At 42.8% G+C, this 19,276-nt stretch overlaps 1 protein-coding gene across 5 annotated transcripts in view; it reads left to right on the forward strand.

Moving 5' to 3' along the window:
- Positions 1–19,276, forward strand: part of BICRAL (BICRA like chromatin remodeling complex associated protein) — a 96,764-nt gene that overhangs the window by 49,785 nt on the left and 27,703 nt on the right. For 4 of the 5 annotated variants that reach the window (XM_044387220.3, XM_048219702.2, XM_044387221.3 and 1 more), the window contains 4 exons: positions 11,412–11,457; positions 11,995–12,043; positions 12,134–12,202; positions 14,858–16,537. In XM_044387220.3, the coding sequence (XP_044243155.2) occupies positions 11,417–11,457; positions 11,995–12,043; positions 12,134–12,202; positions 14,858–16,537 (1,839 nt within the window). In that variant the 5' untranslated portion in view covers positions 11,412–11,416. Of the gene's footprint in view, positions 1–8,331; positions 10,583–11,411; positions 11,458–11,994; positions 12,044–12,133; positions 12,203–14,857; positions 16,538–19,276 lie in introns of those variants that run through there. The other variant, XM_026507433.4, reaches the window with a different exon arrangement.

Raw genomic sequence — 19,276 nt, forward strand, 5'->3', positions numbered from 1 at the left:
TCACTATCAAAAGACATGGTTATGGCTTTTAGAATTCTTGCTAGAGCCGCCCGAAGACCGCCCAAAGGTTGTCAGGGAAGAATTCACAGAGGTAGACTCAAGCTAAATTTTGAATAATGGATGGGATTTGAATAGATATGGAAGAGGAAGAAGAGCATTTCAGGTAAGAAGATTGTCTGCTGGGGGCAGGAGAGTGGCAGTTGGGCTAGAATAGAGTGTAGGGAAATAGCGGGAAATGACTTTAGCCCCATTGTGCATTCTAGGCTTAAACAGAACTATTTTCCACTTTAGATTGTTCTTGCATAGGAATAACCTAGTCTCCAAAATAAGCATACTTTCTTGGAAAACTGAAGTAGGTTTCAGGGAAAAGGGAACGAGCACACTTTCCCTGGTGTGCCTGATCCTATTGGAGGTTTTGCCATCTTGTGGCCTACATATTGGAAAGGGTAATAGATTTAGAAAAATGTTCACTGACAACAACGAGATATCACCTCATACCTGTTAGAATGGCGATTATAAAAAGACAAGGGGCGCCTGGCTGGCTCAGTCAGTAGAGCATGTGACTCTTAATATCGGGGTTGTGATTTCGGGCCCCATGTTGGGTGTAGAGATTACTGAAAAGAAAAATCTTTAAAAAAAAAAAAAAAGAGTTGGCATGGATGTGGACAAAGGGAATCCTGGTGCACTTCGGTGGAAACGTAAATTGGTGCAGCCAATATGGACAACAGTATGGAGGATGCTCAAAAAATTAAAAATAGAGCCACTATATGACCCAGCAATCCCAATTCTAGAAATATATCTGAAGGAAATGAAATCACTTCTCTCTCTCTCTCTCTCTCTCTCTCTCTTTTTAAGATTTTATTTATTTATTTGACAGAGAGAGTAAGAGAGCACAAGCACGGGGAGTAGTAGAGGGAGAGGGAGAAGCAGGCTCCCCGCTGGGTGGGAGCCCAATGCGGAGCTTGATCTTAGGACCCTGGGATCATGACCTGAGCCGAAGGCAGACACATAACCATCTGAGCCACCCAGGCGCCCCTGAAATCACTGTCTCAAAGAGATATCTGCATCCCCCCTGTTCATTGCAGCATTATTCACAATAGCCAAGATATAGAAACAACCCAAGTGTCTGTCAATGGATAAATGGATAAAAAAATTGTTTTACACACACACACACACACACACACACACACACATACATGCAATAGAATATTATTCAACCATAAGAAAGAAAGACACCCGGATGAACATTGAGGGCATAAGCATAAGCCAAGTGAAATAAGTCAGACAAAGATCAGCAAGTACTGTGGTCTCACTTATAGGCAGAATCTAAGAGTCAGACTTGGGGAAACATAGTCAGCTGGTGGTTGCCAGAGGCTGGGGGCTGGGAAATGGGGAGAGGTTGGTCAATGGGTACAGACTTTCAGTTATAAGATGAATAAGTTCTGGGGACCTAATGCATAACATGGTGACCGTAGTGTATTATATACTTGAAATTTGTTAAGACAGTAGATTTTGAGTATTCTCACCACATAAAAAAAAATTGGTAACTATGTGAGGTGATGGAAATGTTAACTAACCTTATTGTGATAATCATTTCACAATATACACGTATATCAAATCATCACACCACACATTAAACTTACACTTATATCTCAGTGAAGCTGGGGGTAAGAAAGAAAAAATTTTTTAAGATTTTATTTATTTATTTATTTATTTATTTATTTATTTATTTGACAGAGAGAGACAGTGAGAGAGGGAACACCAGCAGGGGGAGTGGGAGAGAGAGAAGCAGGCTTCCCGCCGAGCAGGGAGCCCGATGCGGGGCTCAGTCCCAGGACCCTGGGATCATGACCTGAGCCGAAGGCAGATGCTTAACGGATGAGCCACCCAAGTGCCCCAACATCTGAAAAATCTTGATAGAATATATATATATTCTAGAACATATATCCCATTAGGAATTATGAAATTTCAGTGTTGACTGTCTCTGGGAAATTGTAAATTTGTCAGGATTAATCTAGAATTTTGTGAGTTTTTGCAAGGTCTTTGGGAACACAATCCTTGCATAAAATGCAGCTGTGCTGTATTTAAAACCTGGATATTTATTCACTATTTCTTATACTTATGTGCTATTTGCTGGGGATATGCAAATGAATCTGACAAGATCCCTGCTTCTGAGGGTAGCACAGTAATACTCTTATACTGTTAATTTCTAGATGACGGTCTATTAGTAACATTTAAATTTGAAGTCCGTCTAGTCCGTTAGTCCACTATAACTGAGCCATAACATAATACTCACAGACTTTCCCACCCCGAGCTATGCAGTGTGCATTAAGAGCAGCCTGCATTGCTGCGGGGTTTCATTACTCTCAGAGTTAGGTGCCTCTTGAACCACCCGGGCTCTGAATCTAAATTCAGCAAATACTTTTGGGACCCCGCCAACACTCTCTTTTGACGTCCTCCTTTGTTTAGACCTGGGACCCCCAAGCCAGCCACACAATTGGCAACTCAGATTGAAGGAAGATGTAGAAGAGAGGTCTGGAAAGGTTTTCCCCAGGACCATCTTTGCATCAGTCAGACAATGTGTGCACACGTCTTCTGTCTATTGATTCCTAGTGGATCTTAAGATCTTGAGAGGTTTTTTGTTGTTCTTTGTTTTTTTGTGTTTTTTTTTTATATTTTTTAAAGATTTTATTTATTTGAGAGAGAGAATGAAAGAGAGAACATGAGAGGGGGGAGGGTCAGAGGGAGAAGCAGACCCCCTGCTGAGCGGGGAGCCCAATGTGGGACTTGATCCTGGGACTCCAAGATCATGACCTGAGCCAAAGGTAGACACTTAACCAACTGAGCCACCCAGGCGCCCCGATTTTGAAAAGTTTTTAGCAAATATGTTTAGCACAATTTTTATGAGCCCTGAAGTTTTTCAGTGTGTTTATTTCTGGACGATTTTAGAATCTGTTCACCCGATTTTAGAATCAGACCACCCGAGATTATTTTCTCAGACCCCAGTTTGAGAAACACTCATTTGTATGGTTAATGATTCTATAGTCAGTAAACGTAAGGTTATCGTCACTGTGTTGGAATTTATCTTAAAGAAGTTTGATATTTTTTTTAAGCTTTTTTTATGTATTTGAGAGAGAGAGAGGCAGATAGTGACAGAGATAGTGAAAGAGAGAGCAGGAGTGGGGAGGAGAGGGATAAGCAGCACCCCCTCTGCCCCGAGCAGGGAGCCCGATGCGGACTTGGTCCTGGGACTCCAGGATCATGACCTGAGCCGAAGGCAGACGCTTAACTGACTGAGCCCCCCAGGATCTACGGATCCTCGGGTTTTCATTTTCAGATTGGCCACCGTTGGTGATCGTTCTGTCACCACACACAGCAAACCATTGCATTCTGGGGGGCGCCTGGGTGGCATAGCGGTTAAGCGTCTGCCTTTGGCTCAGGGCGTGATCCAGGCGTTATGGGATCGAGCCCCACATCAGGCTCCTCTGCTATGAGCCTGCTTCTTCCTCTCCCACTCCCCCTGCTTGTGCTCCCTCTCTCGTTGGCTGTCTCTATCTCTGTCGAATAAATAAAAAAAATAAAAAAAAAAAAAACCATTGCATTCTGGAAGTTGGATAAGTTAAATAGTTTTCAAACTTTTTTCTCCTAGTTGAATAAGAATTGAGTCACTCACATGAAAGGGAGCAGTGGGTGTATCAGAGTGTCTCCACCACCACCATTTAGGCCTTCAAGAAAGCTCCTGGACACCTTAGAGAATCCTAGGTCTCCAGGGAACAAAGTTTAACAAATCATAGCTGTGGCTGTTAACTTTCATTTAGGGATGGAAAAATGGGCCCTGAGAGATTGGAGCTTGTCGGTAGTCACACAGTAGTTATTGTCAGATATCTAAAACAAGTCGTTTGACTTCCAGATTCAGTGTTCTCTCCCATATGTCCCCCGCCTCTGTAAAGCCTTGCCAGACTTGGCCCTGACCCCCCGAGGTGAGCCACTCTTCCCCCCATGGCATAGCACATTTTGTAGCTAGCTGGATTGCTATTATGTGAGGTTGGTTTCTGCCCTACCTTATTCTAAGTAGGAGTTAAAGCAGCTTTAAGGCCTTCAAATTCTGCATTTCATGAGCTGAAGCAAGGCCAAATATTGCCTACAGTAATGATCATCTTTTCTGATGGACGAGTTTTTCAGTTCCCAAGTTTTTCTTCTAATAATATTTCTTAGTCTTTTCTACCTTCTCTTCATTGCTGCTAAAAGGCTAAAGCCAGTGATAAAATGCAGGAAGTTCTTTGTTGAAGAATAACTGAAAAACTTAGAGCCCATCTGTGAAGTTTGACCGCTTCTTCTTATTGCAAAATGGGTATAATTGTGAAAATACCGTCATGGTTTTTTTCTAGTAAAGTGTTCTGTTATTTCACCCAAAAAAAGCCCAAGGTCTTCACCTGAAGAAGCTTGAAACCCCTGCCAAAAACTCTTAGCATTTGTCACATTACATTGTAATAAACTATTGAATGTCTCTCTTTCAGAAGAAAGTGAAGTCAGGAACCATGCCAGAAGGTTTCACAATGTCTTGCGATTATAAAATTTAATAGCCCCTAACAATTACAGTAGAGTAAAAGGAGGAAGGTGAGAATACTTTTTATCTTAGTTGACGAACAGCCTGGCTAAGTGGCTGTTTTATGGCATAGCTTTTTCTCATGACGCTCATTGGAAAATCATTTGCTAAAACACAATAATTCACTTTTCAGCGTTGCTTTTACAGTCCTACAAAAATATTAAGTGTGTTTACATTTATTGTTACATTTTATGTCACGGTCATTTGATGTTCCCAGCCTTAACACAGTACCTGGCACATAGGACGTGCTAAATGTTTACTAAATGAGTCATGAGTATTGTTTTCATCCACTGACCAACTTTATTAAAGATTGGAATTAAAGAAGAAGCTTTCCTCCTTCCCTAAGCTGTTCTTTGGGGTAAAAAACAAAAGGAGGCATAGATAAAACTGTACAGTCCTCTCCCCACCCCCCCTTTCAGTATACTCTGATCTCATAATTCATGCCAACTAACTCATATAAACTGTTGTTACCTCCTAAAGTGATTTTTTTCAAATCTTAAACATGACCGTAGGGCCAAGATGGAGGGATGGGAACTGGATTTACCTTCCTGCATGAAAAAAAGTTAAAAATAAGATAAAATGTATTAAACAGTGGCTTTGAGACATGGGAAATCAGGCAGCATGGACAGGGACTCCTGAGAAATGGCAATGGATGAGGTGAGCCCTATTTATAATTGCCCCAGCACACTGTCTGGAGAGAGCTGCCAGATCACAGCATAGGGAATGGGACGCCAGATGGAGTCTGACCATCTTCCAGGGTTGAGCTGATGGAGTTGGTAGGTGAAAGTGGCTAAAACACGTGGCAGAGTACCGGAGACGAGAGCACTGCCCACAGAAAAAACCCCTGAGTCCTCAGCTGATGACTGGTCAGTACGTGGGGTGTGGGGGAGAGACCCAAGTCCTGGGAGAGAACCACCCAAAAAGGTTAGAGGAAACAACACTCGGAGCACAATTGCTATGAGTCCTGAAGTTTTTCAGTGTGTATATTTCTGGATAACTTTAGAATCTGTTAATGTTTCTTAAACTTGGGAACTCAGACCACCCAAGATTATTTTCTCAGACCCGAGTTTGAGAAACATTACTTTGTATGGTTAATGATTCTATAGTCAGTAAACCTAAGGTTATTGTCACTGTGTTGGAAGTTTTTTTAGACTTTACCTATTTATTTGAGAGAGGGGCGGGGGGCATGAGTGGGGTTGAGGGCGGGGGGGAGGGCAGAGGGAGAGGAAGAAGCAGACAGTCCGATGAGTGGTGAGCAGGGAGGCCCACGTGGGGCTCGACCCCAGGACCCCGAGACCACAACCCGAGCTGAAGGCAGACACCCAACCAACTGAGCCACCCAGGTACCCCTTACAGAAGTTTGATATGTTTATCAAACAATATTTATCCAGGGCAGAAAATGGTTTGTGTTCCTACCCGTGAGAGTGCAACAATCCTTGTAATTCATGAGACATCAAGTGAAGTACTCATCAGGTGAAGAGTATTGCCTCGGGATAGGGCAAAATTAGTCCTAGAGATTGACAAAACTTAAAAGCAAGCCTCAAGAGGCTCAAATGATTTATAAGTAACTTAATTGAGGGGCGCCTGGCTCAGTCAGTTAAGCATTCAACTCTTGCTTTCAGCTCAGGTCATGATCTCAGGGTCGTGGTGGTATCGAGCCGGCACTGGGGTGCGGAATCTGCTTGGGATTTTCTCTCTCTCCCACTGCCTCTGCCCCTCCCCCCATTCCCTCTTTCTCTAAAATAAATAAATAAATCTTTAAAAAAATGTAAGTAAGTTAATTGTGTCCTAGACAAAATTCAAAAATATCTATAGGGATGCAAAAATATCCAGTACTCAATAACATAAAATTAACAATGTCTGGCATCCAATAAAAATTTCTCGGGTATGTAAAGCAGCAGGAAAATACCACCAATAATGAAGACCAAAAAAAAAAAAAATCAATCAATAGAAACAGACCCAGACATGATAAAAATGATAGAATTAGCGGAGAAGGACATTAAATATTTATCACTATTTTTCTTAAGTTCAAGAAGGTAGAGAAAAGTTTGAACATACTGTAATGTACACACTGTTCTGTACCTTTTTCCTTTCTTTAAATTATAATTTTTTTAAGAATTTTTATTTATTTGAGAGAGAGAGAGCACAAGCGGGAAGGAGGGACAGAGAGAGAGGGAGAAGCAGGCTCCCCAGGGAGCCCGATGCAGGGCTCCATCCCAGGACCCTGGGATCATGACCTGAGGCCAAGGCAGATGCTTGACTGACTGAGCCCCCGAGGTGCCCCTGTACCTTTTTCCTTTGACAATGTGTCTGTCCTAGTCAGTTTGTATAACGCTTCCCCATTGATTTTAACGGCTGTGTAGTATTCCACTATGTGGGTAAACCAAACTGATTGAACAATTCTCTCATCAAGGACATCTAGGGTTTTTTTTTTTTAATATTTTAAATCAAGTTATAATTTATATACCATAAAATTCACCCTTTTAAAGTGTACAGTTCAATGATTTAATTCCAGAACATTTTCATCATCCCAAAAAAGAAACCCCGTGCCCGTGACATCTAGGTTTTTTACAGTCTTTTATTAAAAGCAGGAATGCTGCACTGGATATTCTCATACACATAGACTTTCATACATGTGCAAGAATATCTGTAGGACAAATACCTGGAAATAATTTGCTAAGTAGAGGGTTTGGGCACCTAAAATTTTGAAAGATACTACTAAATTGTCCTCCCCGGAGGTTATGGAGTTTACACTCTCACTAGCAAGGCATAAAAGTTCCCATTTCCCCACTTACCAGTCAGCATAGTCCTTCACCGAACCTTTTTATCTTTGCCAGTCTGATAAGTAATAGTATCTCACTGAAATTTTAATTTATATTTCTCTTATTCAAACTGAGATTGATTATTTTTATATGTTTAAGGGCTACTTTCCTTTTTTAATGAACTTATCATTATGTTCATTTAAGGAACTTATCCTTTTTTGGGATGATGATAATGTTCATACCCATTGATTTTCTGCAGCGTCACTATTTTTCTTGGTTATAGGAGCTCTTTATGTATTAGGGAGAAAAACTCTCTGTGATATGAATTGGGAGTATTTTTCTCACTTAGGTTTTTTGGAGTTTTTTTAGTCTTTGACTTTGTTTACAGTTTTTTTTTTCCTTTATCATGCAGAATTTAAAAATTTTACGTCATCAAATTTGTCAATGTTTTATACTTCTGTATCTTGTGAAAGACTTTCCATACTCCAAGATTATTAAAAAACAGGGGCACCTGGGTGGCTCAGTCATTTAAGCATCTGCCTTCGACTCAGGTCATGATCCTGGGGTCCTGGGATCGAGCCCCGCATCAGACTCCCTGCTCAGCAGAGAGCCTGCTTCTCCCTCTTCCTGTGACTGCTGCTCCCCCTGCTTGTGCTCTCTCACTCTCGCTTGCTCGCTCTCAAAGAAATAAATACATAAATAATTTTTTTAAAAACGGTTATAAAAAACAATACCTCAGGGCGCCTGGCTGGCTCAGTTGGAGGAGTGTGTGACTCTTGATCTCAGGGTTGTGAGTTTGAGCCCCATGTTGGGTGTAGAGATTAAACTTCTTTTAAAAATTTATCCCGTGTGTTATGCTAGTATTTGAAGGTTCTCCTCCCCTCGCTACCCCCATTTAACTGTTTGATCCATCTAGAATTTATTTTTGTGTAAGATATAAAGTATGGATCCACCATCTTCTCTCCATACAGCTAACATCTTTCCCCCACTGTTTTAAAATGTCACTTTTATACTGTGTCCTCTTGATTAAAAGCTGTTATTCAAAGTGTTGACTCAGATAAGGACAATTTTAATAGTAGCTTTAATTTTTTAAGATTGGTAATCAGAGGGCACCAGGGTGACTCAATCAGTTAAACGTCCAACTCTTGATCTCTGCTTAAGTCTTGATCTCAGGGTCATGAGTTCAAGCTCCATGTTGGGCTCCACCCTGGGCATGGAGCCTACTTTAAAAAAAAAAAAAAAAGAAGTGGTAATCAGGTGTCTGGGGTAGTGATTTCTGACCTCTTGGGATGCCTGCCAGGATTCTGTAAGAACTACAGTCTCCTTCTCTCTGTGACAAATCCTACTGTCATAAGCTGCTGTCATGGAGGGGAATGTGTCTTGCTCACGTGTGTTGAGCCAAGTAGTTTTTAACCATTGATCTAGGGGTTTTCCCTAAGAGGGGGACTCCTCTTTCCACGTTATCAATTTCACTTGTGGCCAGAGGCCCACTTAGTGATTCCAGGGTTGTTACTTTAAGGAGGAAAGAGTCTCAGAAAGGAAAGGGAGAACCTTTCCAAAGAGAACCGAACTCTTCACTTTTGAAGTGGTTAGTTTCTGATGCTCAGGTTGTCTTCCCACTTCCGAGTTATTGTCAGTTCTTGCACCCCTCCTTTGGTAAATTTACAACTTTGGCGGGCCGTGTGTCCTCCTGGGGGAAAGAACTGCTGGATTAGGCGGAGGATGACTGTGTTTTGGCCGTACATAGAGCTGGAGACATGGGGATAGGATTCATCTCTTTTAATTTGAAACTGTTTAAAGTCAGAAAAGAGTGTGGCCCTTTAAAAAGTAGAATTCTCAGGGTACCTCTGACTATAAAGGCTCATGGAGTTCTAACCAAAGGAGGCTAGAGGCAGAGGCCTGTCTGGTAGGACAGATGCCACTGATTGGGACAGATATCCCTGGGGAGCGGTCTGTTTGAGCAGCCCGTACGGTTTGATAGGGGAGGGTCCACAATGGCTGTTAATTTCATCCAGTATTATAAAATTGTTCTCTTATTTGTGCTACTCAAAGAGTAGCTTGTCACTTCAAACATTGGCAAATGTTCTTTGCCTGAAAGTCCCAGTGGCGGTGACACCTTGGTAGAGTGACTGATGCTGACTTCCTTTCTCAGTTTGTTACCCTTAGGGGTCTCCTCTGCTGGGAGCTTGTACAGGTATAAAATAGTGAGGGAAGCGGGGATAGTTGTGAAAGGTGGTTTTGGTAGTTTTCACTTACATTTTTCATAGTTTGTTCCAGAAACTGTTAAACACTGTAAAAAATAATTTACAAAGGGTATAGTGGGACACCATTTAAAAAGTCATGTTGAAGTAAAGAAATAATATCACTTTATAGGCTTAATGATATGTCGAAATTCCCTCATTTATTTCGTGTGATCGTGATATATGGGAGACAGGCTCGTGGCACAATAATGGGCTATGGCCGGTGCGATTCTGCCATATTAAGTGTCAGCATTTAAGGGAAGCTCTTCCCACAGACTTCTGTATATCTGTTTGATGATAGTTTCCTCGCTTTTCCTTCCTGTGACATTTTCCCTGCTCAGAAGTACGGTCGGGCTAGCATGTTCCTTTGTAACCCCACGTCTGAGTCCTCAAAGCAGATTTCACCTGGCCTGCTGTCCCTTTCACAGTTTTAGCCTGGAGGTTACCCTTGGATCAGCTTTCCCCCCTCTTCTTCCTCCTGTCTCACTGGTCATCTCGCCTCTCCACCAGAGTTCCACTCATATGGCTTCTGATCACCCCAGGCCATTCAGCAACTGAACGAATTCACACACACACCCGCGCCCCCGCCCAACGGGAAGGTCTCACATCGGGGGGATACTTACCCCTTCCAGACCCTTCCTGGAGGAAGCAAGTTTCCGTCCATATGGCAGGAGCCAGTTTTATACTTGTTTGGCCTTGTGACCGATAGGATGGGGAGTTTGGGGGAACTGGAGAAGAGATGACACTTTTAACCAAGAAAAAACATTGAGTAGAAATTATCCCTTCTGCCTGCTTCGGGCGTGTCCCTCTTCTGGGCATCTCTTCAGGATTTCATTCCTCCGTCCAACTGCCGTTCACAACTGCCCTTTCCAACTGCTCCAGAACTCTTGGCCCCGGCATTCCGTGATGTAAATTATTCCACGCATGGCTCGAAATGGGTGCGAAGCAGTGTTGCCAGGTGTCGGATCGCTAGTGTAAGTTTACCGGATCTCGGGGGAGGGAGGAGAAAGGGGGAGAACTGCTCTTGGAACTCGTCCAGCTGTTATTGTTTCAGCCAGAGCACAGTAATCGCGCTGGCCGCTGGCCGAGCTCGGTGCTGTCGGTGGCTGGGGAGAGCGGGAGCGTGGGGTTCGGCGCTGGGGGCTGTTGGGGGTTGAAGATTTTCTGCTTTAAAGATTCTAGCGATGGGGTATAGATTGTCTGGAGTCAAACAGTTGGCCGTGCTGCTGCCCCGGGGAGGAGCCTGGGACCTCGGGCCGAGCGTGGGGCAATCCTGCTTGGGGCTATGGTGTCTCCTCTGTCTCAAAATGTAGGGAGAACCGGCTTTTCTGTTTTTGTAAAGAGAGCCAGAATATGGCAAGAAATCTAGATTGCTCGCCGTGTTTGGAAACAGTCAGTCATAAAACGCAACAGGCCTCTGAATACATGAGATTTTTTTTTCTAAAACAAAAATATTACTTCTCCCCTTTTTCATGATACATTTTGAGGAAGTTGCTGTTCCTGGTTTACAGTCCCTTTGGGGAGTCTGTGTGGGCTGCCAGCTACCTTGGATTTATCTAGATTCCTTTTTGACTTGTAAGTTAAGGGTTTGCGTTCAATAAAAACAATTTAAAGTGAATATTTAGTCTCCCGAATGACCACAAAATTTTAAAAATCCCATTAAAAACAAGCAGTTAGAGAAAAAAACATACATGAATCACACAGTTACTTGCTAGGAAAGTAAAGAGTGTATTTTGATGTATCGATGCTCCTGGCTTTCATCTGCTTTGCTAACCAGCACTTTCTTTATTCCTGTTCTTATAGTTGTCATGGATGATGATGATGACTCGTGTCTCCTTGATCTTATCGGGTAAGATGCTCATTCCAAAATCAGGGTAAATCAAACGTGTGAGGTTTGCTGTACTAAAACAACCTAATAAGCATATGAAAAACTGGATAGGTTTTTGGGGTGCCGGCTGGCTCAGTCGGTGGAGCATGTGACTCTTGATCTCGGGGTCATGAGTTCAAGCCCCATGTTGGCAGTAGAGATTTTTTTTAATTAAAAAAAAAAAAAAGGTGGGTTTTTAAAATGAAAATCAACAAGAATATGGATTAGCAAATAAAGAGACAAAAATATTTGGATAGGATAGGATTCATAATATATTAAATTTACCTTCTAACAAATCCCAGGAGGCAGACATGAGTGATAATAGGAAATGGAACATCATGAAGAAATCAGTAATAAAACAACAACAACAAAAAACCCTATTAATAAAATTGTTTAAAAATAGGGAGAGAATTTTATTCAAGCTAATACGTCATTTTCTTCTTACCCTAGTGAAAATGAATCCCAAATATAGGTCACGTATTTATTTGCTGCTTTCCTTTCTTTGTTGCTGTTTTCCAGAGACCCACAAGCATTGAACTATTTTCTACATGGACCTAGTAATAAATCTGTAAGTCATACTTAGAACATCACAGATATAAATTTTGTCTCTTCTTTACAGTTAAAGTAATCTCACCTTATCGAATTTGTACCTTTGCAGAGCAATGATGACTTGACTAATGCAGGATATTCTGCAGCCAATTCAAATTCGATTTTCGCCAACTCCAGTGTGAGTATTGGAAACGGAATCTAGCGATAAAGTGTTTGTGTCTCATTGGTGGCTTGTGAATCGAGGCTTTCATTGCCTTTGGATCTTGATGAGAGTTACTGCCTTGTCTTCTGTAATTGACACGGAGGGAGGATCTGCTGAATGATGTTGGCATTGTCTCCTTTCACTTCGTCGATTCCGATAAGCTATATATGAGATTTCCTTTGCCATTTGACTCCAAAATGTGATAACCTAAGAAAGTCACATTAGAAAGTTTTAGACCTTTCACAAAGCTTTAACTAAATTATTAATTGTAGTCACTTACTAATCATACTAATCATCTGATCACGTTAGCGTGGTTAACCACATCGATCCGCCGGTAACCCCGTGGAGTGGGTTCTGTTACGATCTGCATTTGCACCTGAAGGAGCTAGAGCACAGAGAGGGTAGTAGCCACTCACAAGTCTGCAGCCGGGGGTTGCAGAGCTAGGATTCGCCCTCGGGTGGCCCACTCTTGATCCCATATTCTCAAGCTCTAGGAGCATCTAGACAAGAAACCTGACCTCTGGGGGATAGGGAAGTCCTGCTTGCAGACTACATGCGGATACCTGTGGCTAAGCCTGTGTTCCTTTCATCTTTTCAAGTGCCTTCTTCTATCGCAGACGGTAGCCCAGAGTCAGACTGCCCAGGTTTGAGTCTTCACTCTACCGCTTACTAGCCATGTAACCTTGGATCTATCACTCCGTCTCTGTAAGGTTCAGAAACCAGGAGAATAATAGAACTACCTCCTAGGTTGGTTAACATTAATTGACTAGTCCGTGGAAACCACTTGGTGCAGTGCTCAATAAATGTTAACTTACCAGAAGGGCCTTAATTTTCTTCATCTATAACACAGAGTAGTATTCGGAAGGTCCTTGGGAGTGCACAGTTCTTTCAAGTACTTGAGTGTGTGTAAGGTAGGTCGGATCGTATCATGCGAGACACCTCCACATGCTAGGGGAGGCTTTAAAGTCACAACACCGATCTCCTATAAGGCTTGTGAACCAGGAGCATTTCTGAAATTCATTCTGAATAATAACTTCATGTGGTACCATTAAGCCCATAAAGTAGATATTTAGCCTGTCCCTCAACGTTAATGATTTTTATTTACCAACCCTTCCCCTTCCATGTGAGTATTAATTCTAACTTTTCAGACTGCTTCATTCAGTATGTATGTATTGGGTATTTTTATTACATCATGTCAGGTATAGTAGAAATATTTTTAAAGCTCTGAAAAACATGGCTGATCAAACTTATGGTCTGTTAGTTTGCATGTTATAAAAACACTAAACTGTGTATGACCACTGTGGAGATGCCCATGGTTGTCTAGGTACTGAACTGTAAAACAAAAAACAAAAAACAAAAACAAAAACACACCACCTTGCTTTCAGTTGCTTTCCCCACACCCTTTCAAATGACTGTTTAAGTCCTGCCACGTTGGTCCCACTTCAACTGATGGTTGATTGAGGGTCAAATGAACTAGTCTTGGCTTTTCTACCAAGTTCTTCCCATCATCTGGCCCCCAACACCTTATTTGCCAAGAGCTCAGAATCTCTACAGTTTTACAAGTTGGAACTCTTATTCTTCACTGACCTGTTTTTGATTTTTTTCTCTTCTTTTTTTAAATTTTCAATTGTGTTTAAACATTTACGAAATACACCAGATCATCACCATTTTAAGCATACAGTCCAGTAGTGTGAAGTACATTCATATCACCTCCACCTTATCTTAAATAGCTGTTGATTCCATATATTTCCTTTTATAATCTTGACCTGTCCCCCCAAAACCAGCTGGACGGTGGAGTGTATCTTATTTATCACGTTCAGTTCTCTTCATATGCCTGTGTTGTCCCTAGTTGGAATGCCCATTCCTAAGGGCTCCTTTAAGGACAGAAACTCACACAGAAGTGGGTGCTTGATAAATAAACTATTGATGGACTTTTATTTTTGAATAGAACACTGAAGTAGTTTTGAAAGCGTCATGATAGGCTGATTCCTTCTAAGAAATCAAACGACCATTCACTCATTTTATGTGGGAAGCTTGTTTTTGTCTCGACTAGTCTTGCCTGGGGTGTTAGGGGTTAGAACTAGGGGTGGGGGTCTGAGAAGCCTCGAAAGAGAGGGCTAACTCTGGGCTACCTTCTAGACCTCTAACAGAACAATACCCAGAACGCCCAAAACTCACTCGGACTCCCATCGTACAGAGGACCAGCCATGGCCATCTCCTGGATACACACGCACCCTGGGCTGAGTCCCACTCAAGCCCTGGACTGGGGGCAGTTCTGAAAAATCAAATGTGTGCCAGTATCTCAAAAAATGAAGCTAAACTCCAGGTAGTCATCAGTATGTTCCTGCTATTTATGTATTTTCAATAAAATATTTTACCAGAGCAATGAATGCGTACACTTAACAGAAGCAATGTCAGACATTACTGAGGAAATAGAAATAGCAGAATAAGCGGAGCACTTTGGAGAGTCGTGCCTGAAAAGCAGACTGTTAGGCTTTATCCTATTCAAAAGGGAGGTGCTTTTTACTATTATTGTTTGTTTGCTTGGTTTTTGGTTTTATCGCTTGTTTGTTTTTAAGAATCTCTTTCGAAGGTTCGCTATGCCAGGTAACACACTGCTTATTGTTGTAGAATGCTGATCCTAAGTCATCCCTCAAAGCTGTAAGCAACCAGCTTGGAGAAGGGCCCAGTGATGGACTGCCACTCTCAAGTAGCCTTCAGTTTCTGGAAGATGAACTTGAGTCTTCTCCTCTTCCTGATCTCAGTGAGGACCAACCTTTCGACATTCTTCAGAAATCCTTGCAGGAGGCCAATATCACTGAACAGACGTTGGCCGAAGAGGCATATTTGGACGCCAGCGTAGGGTCAAGCCAGCAGTTCGCACAAGCTCAGCTTCATCCTTCTTCATCAGCATCCTTTACTCAGGCTTCTAATGTTTCAAATTACTCAGGTCAGACGTTGCAGCCTATAGGGGTGACTCACGTGCCTGTGGGAGCATCGTTTGCAAGCAATACGGTGGGTGTGCAACATGGCTTTATGCAACACGTGGGGATCAGTGTTCCCAGCCAGCATCTGTCTAACAGCAGTCAGATTAGCGGCTCTGGTCAAATACAGCTAATTGGGTCATTTGGTAATCAACCTTCCATGATGACTATTAATAACCTAGATGGATCCCAAATCATACTGAAGGGCAGCGGGCAGCAAGCCCCCTCAAATGTGAGTGGAGGGCTCCTGGTCCATAGACAGACTCCTAACGGCAACTCGTTGTTTGGGAACTCCGGTTCCAGCCCGGTGGCACAGCCTGTCACCGTTCCGTTTAACAGCACAAACTTTCAGACATCTTTGCCCGTGCATAACATCATCATTCAGAGGGGTCTTGCGCCTAATTCAAATAAAGTCCCAATTAATATCCAGCCAAAGCCTATCCAGATGGGTCAGCAGAATACGTACAATGTAAACAATTTGGGAATACAGCAGCACCACGTTCAACAAGGGATCTCTTTTGCCTCTGCCAGCTCACCCCAGGGCTCCGTAGTTGGTCCGCACATGTCTGTGAACATTGTAAACCAACAGAACACAAGAAAACCAGTCACCTCACAGGCAGTGAGCAGTGCCGGGGGTAGTATCGTTATTCATTCTCCCATGGGCCAGCCTCATACACCCCAAAGTCAGTTCCTCATACCCACAAGCCTTTCCGTCAGTTCCAACTCGGTACACCACGTCCAGACCATAAATGGGCAACTGCTTCAGACTCAACCTTCTCAGCTCATCTCCGGCCAAGTGGCCTCAGAGCATGTCATGTTGAACAGAAACTCTTCCAACATGCTCAGGACCAACCAACCGTATTCTGGGCAGATGCTGACCAACCAGAATGCCGCCGTCCAGTTAGTGTCTGGGCAGACGTTTGCCGCCTCTGGAAGCCCAGTGATAGTCAATCACGCCTCTCCTCAGATCGTCGGTGGACAGATGCCCTTGCAGCAGGCGTCGCCAACCGTGTTACACCTGTCCCCCGGGCAGAGCAGCGTCTCCCAAGGAAGACCTGGCTTCACCCCCATGCCCTCGGTGACCAGCATGGCAGGACCTAGTCGGTTCCCTGTTGTCAGCTCCTCCAGCACTGCCCATCCCAGTCTTGGGTCTGTGGTTCAGTCGGGCACATCAGGATCAAACTTTACGGGAGATCAGCTGACCCAGCCAAACAGGACTCCAGTACCGGTCAGTGTGTCTCATCGTCTTCCAGTTTCTTCTTCCAAATCTACCAGCACCTTCAGTAACACACCTGGATCAGGAAGCCAGCAGCAGTTCTTCTGTCAGGTATGTTTGCTTTATCACGCGCGTGTTTGGAGGATTACGGAGCAGAACAAATGGAATGTGTATTTCACAGAATATCGTTTTCATTCTAGGCTCCCAGTTTATTAACTTCCAGTTTTCACCCTATGATTGGTTACCTTTACTCTTCCTAATTAAAATGCTTTATCTATCCTAGCATTGTGTTTTGGAGTGGGGACTCGAGTCAGACTCGGATTTGACTCTAAGCTTTATGACATAGAGCAAGTCTTAACTTACCTCACTAGACCTAGTTTTCCTCATCAGTGAAATAGACATATACTAGTACCATTCCATGGGGTAATTGGGGCGATTAAATGAGGTAATCCAAATAAAGCGCTTAGTGGAGTCCCTAACAGCAAATAGCAAATACTCAATGAGAGCCCACTGATACATATACTTGAGGAAATGTATTATGGGCATTTAAAATGAAAGCTTAGTGTAGATTATGTACTTACATCATGGAGTAAGCCACTAGGTCATATAACTGTGGGCTGGGCCAAGAACTTGGGGCTGCTTCTTAGGTGCCAACGGGAAAGGCCCAGGGACTCAGTGTGACTCATCAGTGGGTAACTGGCCTGCGCCAGAGGGATGCATATAGAGGGAAGAATCCCAAATTACCATGGGCAACTGGTAAACCCACAGAAGGATTATGTTTCTGAAAAGCATCTCAAATGTCATCAGCTTTCGTTCCCACTGCCCTGCCCCCATCTGCCCGCCGATCCTTGAACTCCTCTAGCTTCTGCTTCCTATTCCTCCTGAGCACGGCCCATCGTTCCAGCTCCACACCCTGCCTTCACCCCTGTGGTTGACCTTCCTTTGTCCTCCTTTTCCACTGCCTTGCTCCTCCACATTTACAAGTATTCAAAAACCTCTCTGTGCCAAGTACATCAGTATATCCTAAGGAAACAAAGATTATTTATGATCAAGGATATCCAATGCATTACTTTCAGTGTCAAAGGTGTATTGTGTGTGTGTTACGAAATAATGCCAGACTTCTAGGAAAGTTAAAGTTGCAAGAATAGTATAAGGAATTTCATATACCCTTCACCAAGATTCCCCAAATGTTAATGTTTTACTACCATTCGTTTTATCCTTCTCTTCCTCTCCCCCTGAACTCACTCTCTATCTCTCACACACACACACACACACACACACACACACACACACACACAATTTTGAGAGTAAATTGCAGGCAGAATGCCTCTTTACCCCTAAATATTTTGGACTTCAGTATGTATTTCCTAAAAACGGAGACAGGACTTCGGTGTGTATTTTCTAAAAATGGAGACATTCTTCCATATAACCATAGATTATACAGTTATCAAAATCAAGAAATTAGCATGATTACAATATTATCACCTTATCTACAGACCTTATCCAAATTTAGTCCGTTTTCCCAAGAACAGTCCTTACGGCAAGAAGGGAAAAAAATTACATTGTTTTGTGTTTATGCTCCAGGATCACTGTCTAATTTTGTCGTCATGTCTTTGAATCTGGAACAGGTTCTCCATCTTTCTTTGTCTTTTATGACCTTAATATTTTCGAACAGTACAAACCAGTTATTTTGTAGAATGTCCCTCGATCCAGGTTTCTGTGCTGTTTCCTCATGATTAGATTCAGGTCATACATTTTTGATATTATTGACGTATATGTTTACATCAGAAGTGGCATGTCCTCACAATACGGACTTGTCCCATTACTGGTGGCGTAAACTTTGAACACTTGCTTGAGATGGTATCTGATGCTTCTTAATAAGTTTCTTCTAGGGGATACGTTGACTCTGTTTAGGTATCCAGCTGCTCAAACTTGCACACGCTATGTTAAGCTTCCATTGATAAATCCTGACCGAATCCGTTATTGCGGAATCAGCTATTACTGTGATGGCCACCAAATAGAGATGGTCTAATTCCGTCAGTTGTTCTACATTAATTGTTGGCATTATTACTCTAAGAAAGTTTTCCTTTTCCCCTTTTACTTATGTGTTTGTCTATATCAGTATGGACTCACAGATTCTTTTTTTTTTTTTTTTAAGATTTTATTTATTTGGTTAGTTATTTGAGGGAGAGCACAAGCAGGGGGAGGGGGCAAAGGGAGAGGGAGAAGCAGACTTCCGCTGAGCAGGAAGCCCCAGTGCGGGCCTCGATCCCGGGACTCTGAGATCATGACCTGAGCCAAAGGCAGACACGTAACCGACTGAGTCACCCAGGTGCCCCCTCATAAATTCTTATTTTATTCAGTCAGTTATAAATTGTTGTAGTCACTTATCTTGATGCTCGTGCCTTTGATGGCCATTGGGCACCCCTCCAAATTGGCTACTGGTCCTTCTGACACGTTTCCATCATGCCTTGAGCACTTTCTTTAATTTCTGGCAAAACAAGATGTTCCATGTTCATTTTTTACTTTCCCGCCTCTGCCCTGGAATCAGCCATTTCTTTAAGGAGATTTATTCCTTCTAGTGGAGAACAGTTTTTAAAAACCAAGATCTGAGCACTGCATGTTCATTGCAACTGGCCTACATATCTTTATACACACCCAACATCTGTAGCTATTTATAGATCAGTCCATATTAAAAACAGTGAGTTCAGGGGCGCCTGGGTGGCTCAGTTGGTTAAGTATCCCACTCTCGGTTTTGGCTCAGGTCATGATCTCAGGGTAGTGAGATGGAGCCCCATGTTGGGATCCGCGCTGGGCACGGAGTGTGCCAAAGATTCTCTCTCTCTCTCT

The sequence above is a fragment of the Ursus arctos genome, unplaced genomic scaffold (assembly GCF_023065955.2).
Source record: "Ursus arctos isolate Adak ecotype North America unplaced genomic scaffold, UrsArc2.0 scaffold_29, whole genome shotgun sequence".
Taxonomy (NCBI): domain Eukaryota; kingdom Metazoa; phylum Chordata; class Mammalia; order Carnivora; family Ursidae; genus Ursus; species Ursus arctos.